This window comes from Littorina saxatilis, linkage group LG11, assembly GCF_037325665.1.
Source record: "Littorina saxatilis isolate snail1 linkage group LG11, US_GU_Lsax_2.0, whole genome shotgun sequence".
NCBI classification, from domain to species: Eukaryota; Metazoa; Mollusca; class Gastropoda; order Littorinimorpha; family Littorinidae; genus Littorina; species Littorina saxatilis.
In genome coordinates this window covers 30,160,298-30,172,818 of record NC_090255.1, presented here as the reverse complement: position 1 = coordinate 30,172,818, position 12,521 = coordinate 30,160,298, and the positions used below count along the sequence as shown (strand labels likewise).

Below are 12,521 nucleotides of genomic sequence, written 5' to 3'. Positions count from 1 at the left end.
AATAATTTCAGAGATAAAGAGTAAAAGACGATTTTTTGAAGCTCTGCATGGGTCGTCCACGACCCATACAGCACGGTGAAAGTTAACAGAACAAAGGGATGCAGTGTGATAAGGTTGAATAGAAGAAAGAAAATAAACTGTTTCAAAACACACACACACTCTCTCTCTTTCTTTCTCAAAAAAAAAAAGAATGACTAGTTCCAACGTCTAACTCTCAACACTACAAGTACAATCACAGACACTCCTCATACTAAATGTAAAGCTGGTGCAATTTATTCCGTCATTGTTCACACAACTGATTAAAGTCCATGTGCTTGGTTTCCCCCACACACACATACACGCACGTGTACACACATACACACACATACAACTGGCATCCTCCACAGATCTCTGTCACTTACAGAGAGGTATCACATAAGTTCAAAACCACAGAGTAAAGTGTGAAGAAGCATCAACCGTCTTTCCATCTATGGCCGCATTTACAACACTTGTAAAATGTGGTCATGGGTTCATCTGCTGATCTTGTTTGAATCTGCATGAAGTACGCTCTGTCGTTCTCACAGCTCTCCTTGGGACAGTTAGCTGCAAAAAGAAAAGGAGTTTTACAGTCAAAGGGATTGCTTTTAACCGGATCCTTCTGGCATTTTACCAGTAAAAATCTAAAAATGCTTGAAATACCCTTAGACAGGTGCATAGCCTAATGGTTAGGACACGGATCAACTCATCAAGTAAATGTGAATGCTGCTAATGTACGTTTTTGAAAACTGTAACTCATGCATTTTGAAAATTAAAATGCAGCTTGATCGATCAAGCTGGCATGGTCAAATTCATCGGTGACGACAGAGATCTCAGACTTGCGGGTATTATCTCCCCTTCAGTTTTATTAGAACACTTTACTCTGGATATAATTATGACATTTATGTACCCTTTCCTTCTCTTATTTAAAGAAAACTTACGGAAGTGAAAATGTTAAATAATGAATTAAATTTCTGGCATGGGAAACATGACTCACCCTCTGTGTTGTCCACATTCTTCCAGGCGTCTGCCCCTCCCAGTACATCGTCCACCTCCTTCAGCTTTGGATATCTCCGTGATGTGAGCTGGAAGAAAATGAAATGACATAAAAATTTTAGGTTCACTTTTGAGTCATTTTACTGTACTAATTTTCAAAAGAATCAAAATGTATCCCTGTGTTTACGTGCACACACACAGCAGGGGTCGACACTAACTTATTTGGCCTGGGGCCACACTGGCCCCAGAGATGGAAATTGCTGGGGCGGAAAACAAAAATCTGGGGCCCACTCTCAGTATTCACGTGCGGCAATGCATTGTCTGTTTTTCTTCATCATACTGAAGCTAGGGAAATTCTTTCAACCATTTGACATTGAAATTACGACAGCGCTTCGCGCTTTAGGCTGCATCGGTCTCCTTTTTTCATTTCTCTCCACCCTGTTCTTCATCTTCATTTCCATGTCTTTTTACACCAGGGATGTGTCGCCACATTTTGCATTTGGCATTTGAAGGCGATACTTATCTCTTACGCTAAAGAGCGCAATCTGGGAGTTATTTCCCTTGCGGCATTGTCCTTTGACGGTTTCAAAATTTTTTTTCTTGACTGCGGCATTGATCGTAACGCAAATTTCAGTGACGACTTTTAGTGATTGGCTCTGGCATTAGAATTTTTGGTTTGTCATTGTTGGAATTTATCCTGGGGCAGAGTGGGCCCCAAGCTCCGGCAATGTTTGGGGCGGAACACAAAACTCTGGGGCGTTCCGCCCCCCGTCCCTGCTAGTGTCGAACCCTGCACAGTTACACACACACATGCACACACAAGAACCCCAGTCTCTGTGTCCAACTTGCACACTCTTTACTACTTTAGTGACCTAGCACGGAGAAAGTGCACAAACATGAGGAGAGAGATAATTATAATCTTCAATTTGTGAAGGTGATAAAATAATACTATGCAGGGTTCGACACTAGCGGGGGCGGGGGGCGGAACGCCCCAGAGTTTTGTGTTCCGCCCCAAACATTGCCGAAGCTTGGGGCCCACTCCGCCCCAGGATAAATTCCAACAATGACAAACCGAAAATTCTAATGCCAGAGCCAATCACTAAAAATCGCCAGTCAAAGTCGTCACTGAAATTTGCGTTACGATCAATGCCGCAGTCAAGAAAAAAAAATTTGAAACCGTCGAAGGACAATGCCGCAAGGGAAATAACTCCCAGATTGTGTTCTTTAGCGTGAGAGATAAGTATCGCCTTCAAATGCCAAACGCAAAATGTGGTAACATATCCCTGGTGTAAAAAAACCATGGAAATGAAGATGAAGAACAGGGTGGAGAGAAACGAAAAAAGGAGACTGATGCAGCCAAAAGCGCGAAGCGCTGTCGTAATTTCAATGTCAAATGGTTGAAAGAATGTGTACGATGAAGAAAAACAGACAATGCATTGCCGCACGTGAATACTGAGAGTGGGCCCCAGATTTTTGTTTTCCGCCCCAGCAATTTCCATCTCTGGGGCCAGTGTGGCCCCAGGCCAAATAAGTTAGTGTCGACCCCTGCTATGAGTAAGAGACAGACAGACATATTAAATAGATAGAGACCTCAGTCTTGAGACCTTTTTCAGTAAATCATTGCCTAGCTTGTGTCATTAGCACTAATAGCAGTCATAAAATGTTTCCCACAAAACTTTGCAATTGGTTTCATTGAGAACATCATTGCCTTAAATCGAGAAGACTCAGAGGCAACCTAATACAGACCTATACAATCTTTCAGGGTATTGAATAATTGATACTGTCAAAGTCGAGTCTTTTTTCAAGAAGTCTACCACTGATGTAACGAGGAAAAATACGGACAATACTTTCTTGAATTTAGTAAAACTCAGACCTGGGAACCCTGTTTTGCACTTGGAGTATTCTCAAACAAACTTGGTGTATTTTCAGAAAAATGAGCGTACTCCACACAGCATTTGAACATCCATGATTCAAATATATGCTTCACACGCGTCCGTCGCACAGTTAATTAAGTCTACCAATACATTTAAAACAAAAGCTTCTTTCAATGTTTACTGACAATGACTGTAATCATGTAAGTAGTCTAAGAATATTTCTCGTCGTATTTTTTTCCACTGACCGTAGACAATCATGCGTACAAAATACGGTGAAATGGTATGGGTTCCCAGGTCTGAAAACTAATATCCGGAAACATTCCTTTTCTAACAGAGTTGCACCATCATGGAACACACTGTCTGATGTTGCTAAAAATGCACAAACTATTAACACTTTCAAAAATCTGCTGGACATACAAAAACGTATGACTGAGTCACTTTATTTGTACGATACGGCCTAATTGATATTGAGTAAATACGACTTTCAGCATGTTAATATGATTGACCTGCAACAAACTTGATAATGAGATGGGACGCGAAAAAAGCCGTGAGGCTTATGCCATGGATACCAATCCAGTCCCTAACCACTACTACTACTACCACTACCTAAAAAGTACCTTTCTGGTCATGTTTCTGATGTAAGGACAGGTGTTACACGCAAAACGATAGCAGTTGTTCCCTTCTTCCACCACCAGTACATTGGCACAGATCGGACAAAACATCAACATTGTTGCCTGTGTTGAAACTCGACAACCAACTGGCGAAAAACGATGTGTTTATTTTGATGAAATCGACAGTACAAATCTATACCGGAAGTGAACATTTCGGCAAACGAGTTACTTCCCCTGAGGCACAGGCACATGCATCATTTCATCAATTATTCCGTGATCATTACTGAAACTGTACCATCGCGCGGTTCGAGTTTAAAGTGGATGAATGAGCAGCCGGAACGGTCCATGATATCAGTGATTGCTGTTGTAATTCACCAGATAATTTGCGGCAAGGAAGAGATAAACCTTGTTGTAGTCGCCGGGCCGAGTCACCGGCGCCCGCGGCAGTGGAAGCATGGTAACTGACTGATGTGAAAGAACACACGCACACACAAACACACATCATTTAGACACAATCTGTGACACACACACACACACACACACACACACACACACACACACACACACACACACACACACACACACAGGCTGACTGACACGTACCCAGGCAGCACTCACACACAAACCGACACTGACATCAGTCGATCATCAGTTTAGACTAGTGACACACACTGACACACCGTCACACACACGCACATCATTTACACACACACACACACACACACCGGCACACGGCAAAAACGTGACACGGTACATACACACACACACACTCACACACACACATACACGCACACACACTGACCGGCACACACACACTGACACACACATACACTAACACAATGACGACGTGACATGCGCGCGTGTACTAAGGTCACCACTGCCCCAGCCCCCCCCCCCCCCCCCCCACACACACACACACACACACACCCCGCCTCAACCTCCCACCGGCCACAGTCACACCCACACTCAGACCCAAATCGGTCAGCTAAACTCTACGTGGGTTTAGTGTTGAGTAAGCTCAGCGTATGACTCACTAGGTTGTAGGGAGCTGACTATTATTTCCACTTAAACCGTCCTAAAGTGGCTGTCATCAGTTCGGCAACACCGTACAAACTATCTTTTGTTCGAACAACCGGATGAAAGAGACAGAGACGCGACAAATCAAACAGAGACGTGACATAAACCAACAAGTCGCGTAAGGCGAAAATACAATATTTAGTCAAGTAGCTGTCGAACTCACAGAATGAAACTGAACGCAATGCCATTTTTCAGCAAGACCGTATACTCACTCGTAGCATCGTCAGTCCACCGCTCATGGCAAAGGCAGTGAAATTGACAAGAAGAGCGGGGTAGTAGTTGCGCTAAGAAAGATAGCACGCTTTTCTGTACCTCTCTTTGTTTTAACTTTCTGAGCTTGTTTTTAATCCAAACATATCATATCTATATGTTTTTGGAATCAGGAACCGACAAGGAATAAGATGAAAGTGTTTTTAAATTGATTTGGACAATTTAATTTTGATAATGATTTTTATATATTTAATTTTCAGAGCTTGTTTTTAATCCGAATATAACATATTTATATGTTTTTGGAATCAGCAAATGATGGAGAATAAGATAAACGTAAATTTGGATCGTTTTATAAATTTTTATTTTTTTTTACAATTTTCAGATTTTTAATGACCAAACTCATTAATTAATTGTTAAGCCAAGAGAAAGGGAGAATGTACGTTCTGGCTCACCGATTCCGACAGACCCTAAATATTAACGCAAAATAGGCTTCTGGACTAAACTTTTACTAAAATGAAACATGCGACAAAATCAGAAAAATACTGCATAAATCCATACAAAAAAAATACAGTAAAGTAAGGTTGTTTTGAACCAATGCCGGGTCTGTCGGAATCAGTAACCCAGAACGTACATTCTCCCTTTCTCTTATACAACATTCTTAAGCTCAATACGCTCTCTCATTTACAAACTTTACTTCATATGTTCTTTCACTGTTAGAATTATATCTGATACATGCAATGTGACTGTCTAAACGAATAGTTAACTCTTTACAAGTGATTCTATTTTTACTTTTTCTTCCCGTCCTATTTGAATCCCCTTTTTTAAAAACTGCTTTTTCAGATCTTCTATATCGAGTGGCTTGTTATATTCAGCTCGTGTTTTTGTTTGAATACTTGCTTTCTTACTTTTGTAGTCATCAAAGTCTGTTTGTATCTGTTTGAATTCTTCGTCAGAAACTTTTGAATCTTCAAGTGCTTTACTGATAGACAGTTTTAGGCTAGACAATTTTGATGATGCAAGAGTGGAAATGGATTCGTGTTTTTCAAGCTTTTTCACAATTTTTTTCATTATAGCTGATGCTATAAATGATAAACCACCAACTGCTGCTGCCACACCACCTAGGATTAGAGAAACTGGAGTCCCTACTCCGGTAGCTAACAGAATTGTTCCCGTTACACCTGCAGCTGATGCAAGGATAGTAGAACCAGTGCTGGCATTAGAAAGGCTGTTGTAAGTTGTTGAGTACTTACGTCTAGCGCGAGAATATTTTTCTAATTCATCTTCTAGTTGTTTTTGTATATTACTAATGTGCGCCAGTCTGAATTGTTGACTTTCTGCTGCACTTTCATCAATATTAGGATAAAGCTTCACACTGCTAGTCATCTTTTTAATGCAAAATATAAAATATTTATCTTAATTCTCACTGGCCAGTGTTTCTGCTAAACTTTGAAGCTGTTCATTGCTTAACACCTTATCTGTATAGTAGAAAGCAATCAAATCAAGATAAGTAAGATTAATACTTCTTATTTCTGTTAAATTATTTATATCTGCGTTAACAACAACATTTTGGTTTGACGTCTGTTTCTTTATTGTGTTAGAATCCTTTTGAACAGCAATAAATACTCTGACTTCTTCAACATTTAATGGTCTCCAGTTGAGATTTATTCCTCTCATTAGAACAGTGTTTGTGGTTTCTTCCCTTTTCCTGACAACTATATCAAATATCATAGTTGCATTCTGCCCTATTGGAAGCTTGGGTATAAAATCGACAATGGTGTCAGCGTCCTTTTCAACACTTTGTTTTCTGTGAATGAGATAGTTGTTCTTATGGAAAGGTTTAACTGCAACTTCTCCCCTGCTGTTAATCGCAGGAACAAGGCTAACAATTAGTGGTTTAGCATTGATTGACTTACGGAATGTGTCGTCTTTTCCAACAAGAGTGTATGGACTCACAAATTCAAACTTCATTTCCCAGTCAATCTTTTTTATAACAGGACTAAGTACCCATTTTTTATTCTGATGTTTCCACATGTAGTATATGTCATCGACAATTGGATCAGGTACATTAACATCACGGATTTGACCTAGTTTGAGGAATCTTGGTTTCTTTTCATCGTCGATTTCCTTTCTCTTGTAATGACCAGTGTCTGTAAACTCGAATGCATACACTGCACCAACTTCAGCATTGCTCTCAAAGTCGATAGCGTCTGCTAAATCTTTCAACTCTATAGTTGAACATGCAACAGGATAAGCTATTGTAGGTCCACTCGACATTTTAATACTCAATATTTTATGGAACTATTTCCAATGTAATGTTAAACAAACAATCAACTGGTTGTCCACTTTGATTTTTCAGATCAATGTGTAGGAATTCATGACACCCTTCCTCCAAGTCCTTGAACTGAAGTGTCTTAAATGTTGGCACGTGCATTTTACAAAAAGAGGCATCACTCGGTGGAAGAATTCTAAGCAGATCAGAACGCTGATCATTAAACAGATTATAGGATGTGTTAAGCTCTCTCATGTGAACAAACAGTACACTGTTAACATCCATGTCAATGGGACGTGTTCCCTTGTATATATTTGTAATTCCAAGCATATCAAGGAGTTTGGTTGGAAACTCAAATGATCTGTTTACTTCTCTAGTTTTGGGCATAGTAAGAGTAGCAATGAGACTTGCATGATTTAAACTCGCTGTAATACCTACTGGAGCAAACAATTCTTTCTCTAAAGTGCAGAAGTCATAGTAACCATCTTCTACAGAATGTGTTTTACCATTAATTCTAACCCAGTTGTTATTCTTTTTTTTACTGATATTATACCAAGTAACTTTGTACATAATTTCATGCAGTGCAACTTTCATTCCTCCATTTTGATTGTTGATAGGGTTTGCAAGTTTAACTGGCACACCAGTCTTCACATTTGTTAGTGTGATAAACATTTTTTATTCAACAACAAAAATGATTCAGTATAAATTCAACAAAGACGTTAAATACAAAACTGGACCATATTACAATCCAAAGACTATTTCTTTCCATGAGTTGGACTTTGCTGTAACAGAAACAGAATCCATTCGCGTTAAAGTGCCTGACCCATTCCATTCTTACCTAAATCCCCCAATCAAAAATGATAGTGTTCCAAAGATGTGGAACTCTCACCCAATTCAGTTCTATCAGAATCAGTTAAACTTTGCAATATTCTGTGCAACCACAGGATGTGGAGTGTCCTATGCAGACCACATGAATAATTCAAACTTACTGACAAAGTGTGTGTACACATTTCACGTTTACTATCAGTGCAGGAGAATCTTGTCTGAACTTCAGGCACCAATGCCGCATGAAAAGAGCTGGAACCCATTCAACAATAGGATAAACATGAAAGTGTATGAGCGTCTCTGCAATGAATTCAATATAGATTTTAAGACCGACTTTAGGCAAAAGCAAGACAAAAATCATGGCATGGGAACACTATATTTATGGGGTGTCCACAGGAGGTATAATTTTGATTACTGGCCAGGTCATACATCTTTTTCTTCAAATGTGCAGGTACAGTTAGGATCAATAGAACAACAGCACCACAATGCATGGACTACTTTTATATTAGACACCGGCAAAGGTTTCACTGGATCAGGTGTTGAAAGGATCAATGAATCTATCCGAACATATACGTGGTGCTTGCTAGGCTCGCAGGCACAGACACGATCAAACATAATGAGAACAAGCACAGGGTTTGGTGCACAGAAACAGTTGTTATCAAATTTAGAAGATGTCATAAACTCTGCAGTTGATCTGCCTTCCAGCATCAAAAGGTATCAAGACTCTCTCCGTTATGCAAGATCAAAAGTTGACTTTGCTGTTGGTAACGGCCTTTACATGTTACCTTCTGATCTCCAGCTGCAGATTGGAACAATAACAAATTATAACAATGAAATCATTATTGCTAGTGACACCCAGCCGCTTGGAAAGGGTGAAGAACTGAATTCAGAAATCAGAACGATGTTACAGCCATATCACAATGAACAGAAACAAAGCGTGACAAGTGAAGATCACGCTGCAGGTGAAGATCATTCTGTCACTAGTGATGATCAAGCTGTTAGTATTAGTGATGATCATGAATCGCAGAAGACTGCTCTAGTAATTGGTGGAGTGGGTGTAGGCTTACTTTTGCTTTATTCTCGTTAGCAGAACACCTGCAATTAAAACTATTAGAGTCCAGAGATGTTCAGCCATGAAACCAACAACTTTACCTGCAAAAGATAACAGCCAGCTAACAATTGAACCAATGATTCCTGGAAGTGCACCCAAAGCTTTTGCTGCTAGTTTCTTTAATAGTTCTGCAATGTGTTTGAGTTGTTTCTTTACCCATCCCGGATCAGATGGAGATGAAGGTGAAGGTGGAGGTGGAGGTGTGACAGTGCCACCTGTGAGTGTTAACACTAATGTGCTTATTGCAAATCCTAACGCAGTTAGTATACTAGCTATTGTGATTCCCTGCTCTCTGAAAAGCGTTCTAATTCTTTCAGCAAGAGTTGTGTCTTCGTAAAGGATTCTTTGAATTGTATTTTTTATTCTGCTGACCTGTGTTCTCAGTTGTTCTCTATTGTTACTTAGAACTTCTAACCTTATGGCTTTCTCCTCCTGCAAATCTTTTAAACGCTTAGAAATTCTGTTTTTTACTTCTTGTTCTAGGTTCAAATCATCAGCATCAGCAAGTTTTTGTTTCTCTTTGTTTATATCTTCATCCAGCTGACCTAGTTTTGACAGATTATTTGCTATTTCACCTCTGATGGTTTGTAGTGATTGATTAAGGGCTTCTATTTCTCTCATAGGTAATAGTTCATGTGGAGTCTTCAGTGAAGTTTCCTCAGAAAAAGAAGTCTCTATCTCTTGTATAAGTTGATCAGCCTCATCTGCAAGTTTATTAAGATCTTGCAATGGAACAGATTCTATTTGAGTAGCAGTTGGTAGTCCTAGTTCTGCTTGTTGAAGTAAGGAAACAACATGGGAAGATGATGACCGTGTGCTAGGCACAATATCTAATTGCCTAAGTCGATTAGCAGTAAGTTTTTGTTTTAGTGAAACTTTTGATAGAAACTTAGCAGGATTAGATTTATATGTAAGTTGGACTTTTTCTCCTTTATCGCTAGTTGTATATAAATGATTTGCTTCCATTTTGAACTGGTTTGGATCTAAAACATCAGGTTCTTCTCCTAAACTTTTGTAGAAATCTCTAACTTTACCTTCCAGAAGTTCATGTCGTGCCACCTCATAATGCAGTGAATGATGGTAGGGAACCAAAGGGATTGCTTCGCTCATGTCGTCCGCTGGCTCAAATAAATCTTCAAATCCACCTTCTGCCATTTGTAACTTATTTTTTATTTTGAAAATAAAAAAAGATGGCACAATCGTTCGGTTCTGTTCTTGATCCTTACAGAAGGCTGAAAGAACCTCTCGGGGTAAAAGGAATAAGGCAAACAGTTATAGTTACAAATAATCCTTCTACTATTGATCAGAATGAAATACTTACTGTTAGGTTTCCTAATCTAGGTAAGAACGATGTTATTGTACCGGGCACTGTAAGACTATCATTCAAATTAGAATTAGAATCTGGCTCAGATGAAAATAGGACTTTGGCTTATAATGTAGGAAGAGCAATTGTGAGGAAGATTACTGTCAAACTGGAAGGGCGGGAAGTGATGTCATTGAATAATGCAGATGTATTTTTAGTTTACGCAGATAATTGGTTGACCGACAATGAAAAGAAAAACAGAGTGTTTCAAGGGATTCAGTCAGACAATGGGATAAAAGTTAGAATAGGAGCAGGAGATAAAGCTGACAATAACAAAAAAGATAACGCTGTCAATGTTGCTTTTGGAAACAAATTTTGTATTCCACTTGACTTTGAACTCATAAATTCACATCCTCCCTTCTATCAAGGAGCATTGCGTGACAGGCTGTCATACGACCTGACTTTCAATAGTTATGATCGTGTTATGCTTTCACAAGACCCGGAAGCAAAGTATAAGGTGTCTGGAATTTCTTTAGAGTTTGATGTTGTAAACCATCCTGAACTGGCTAGACTTATAGAAAATCAGTACAGTTCTAAGCTGCCTATCTATTATGAAAGAGTGTTGAATCACAGTACACTTTCAAAAAGCCAGGCTGATCCAATCTGGAACATTAACTTGAATACACCAGCTAGGTCAATGAAGGGAATACTTATGTTGTTTGAGGAACCAAAAGATTCATATGAAAGGCAAATAGAAAAGTTTTACAATCCACTAATCAATAGAGTATATTGCACAATTGAAGGGCAGCCAAACCAAATATTTGCATCTGGCATGCTGCCATACCAACACTATGATGAAGCAAGAAAGTACTTTACTGGAGGAAGATTGAAAGACCCAACATCTGATCTTGTGGCTAAAGATCTACATTTACACGGTGTTGGCGTAGAAGATTTCTTGACAAATAAATATGCGTTATGGCTGGATCTCAGAACAACTGACGACAACAAACTGCATGGAAGTGGAAGGCGAATTGAAAACGGATCAGAAGGAATCACAATACAAATTGAAAAGGAAGTAGGGAGTAGTAGTAAATCAGTTAAGATCTACGTGTTTGTTGTGTCAGATGCGCAGTTAAACATCTCTGAAAGCAGATTACAGGATATTGTTTATTGAACGTGTTAAAATGAAGTATCTAGATTTTCTTCCAAAAGATCCACACTGTTCTTTGATTTGTGGGGCAACAGGTTGCGGCAAAACAAGATATGTTTTGGATTTATTACAGACCGTTTACATAAATCACTTTGAACACATAGTCATATTCTGTCCAACCATAAAGCATAACAGAACATACAAGGAGAGAAAATTCATATGGTCTGATCAAAATATATTTATTGTAAATCCTTCTGATCGTCTAAATGTTTGCTTGGAGCATTATTTCGATCTTTTTCAGAACACGCCAACACTGTTTATTATTGATGACTGTGCAGCAGAACGTGACATTGTTAGAAAGAAAAGTGCACTAGCAAAGCTTGCATTCAGTGGACGACATGCATTAATATCAGTTTGGATATTAACACAAAAATACAATGCAGTTCTGAAAGACTTTAGAGAGCAACTCAAAACAATAACATTGTTCTATTCAAAGGACCGTGACAGTTTTGAAGAGTGCCTTCGAGAAAATGATGTCATTGAAAACAAACAGGAGAGAGAAAGAATAAAGAATAATCTGAAATCTTCTAAGCACTCGAAACTGGTTTTAAAAACTGATCAACCAGTTCAGTATGTATGTTTGTAGAAATCCTTGCTAAGTTCTTACCAAGTTCTTACTCAAGTTCTTACTCAAGTTCTTGTCAAGTTCTTGTCAAGTTCTTACTAAGTTCTTGTCAAGTTCTTACTCAAGTTCTTACTAAGTTCTTGTCAAGTTCTTGTCAAGTTCTTACTCAAGTTCTTGTTAAGTTCCTACCTAAGTTCTTACTCAAGTTCTTGTTAAGTTCCTACCTAAGTTCTTACTCAAGTTCCTACCTAAGTTCTTGTTAAGTTCCTACCTAAGTTCTTACTCAAGTTTAATTACTAGATTTTAATTTTATTCTGCATCAAAATAAAATGAACTGTGATGAATTGCTGATGCAGACTGCTACAGATATTGAAATCTGTGACAGTAGGACTATACCTGATAAAAAAGAAAGATTGTATTCACTTGCTGTTTGTGGAAAAACAAAACACTACCTT

At 38.8% G+C, this 12,521-nt stretch overlaps 1 protein-coding gene across 1 annotated transcript; it reads right to left on the bottom strand.

Moving 5' to 3' along the window:
- Positions 1 to 257: 257 nt before the first annotated feature.
- Positions 258 to 3,723, bottom strand: LOC138980235 (DNA-directed RNA polymerase III subunit RPC10-like). The gene is made up of 3 exons (XM_070353081.1): positions 3,503 to 3,723; positions 1,013 to 1,100; positions 258 to 582 (listed from the first exon to the last, which is right to left on the bottom strand). The coding sequence occupies exons 1-3, from the start codon at positions 3,611 to 3,613 to the stop codon at positions 452 to 454; spliced, it is 330 nt and encodes a 109-aa protein (XP_070209182.1). The 5' UTR covers positions 3,614 to 3,723; the 3' UTR covers positions 258 to 451.
- Positions 3,724 to 12,521: the final 8,798 nt, after the last annotated feature.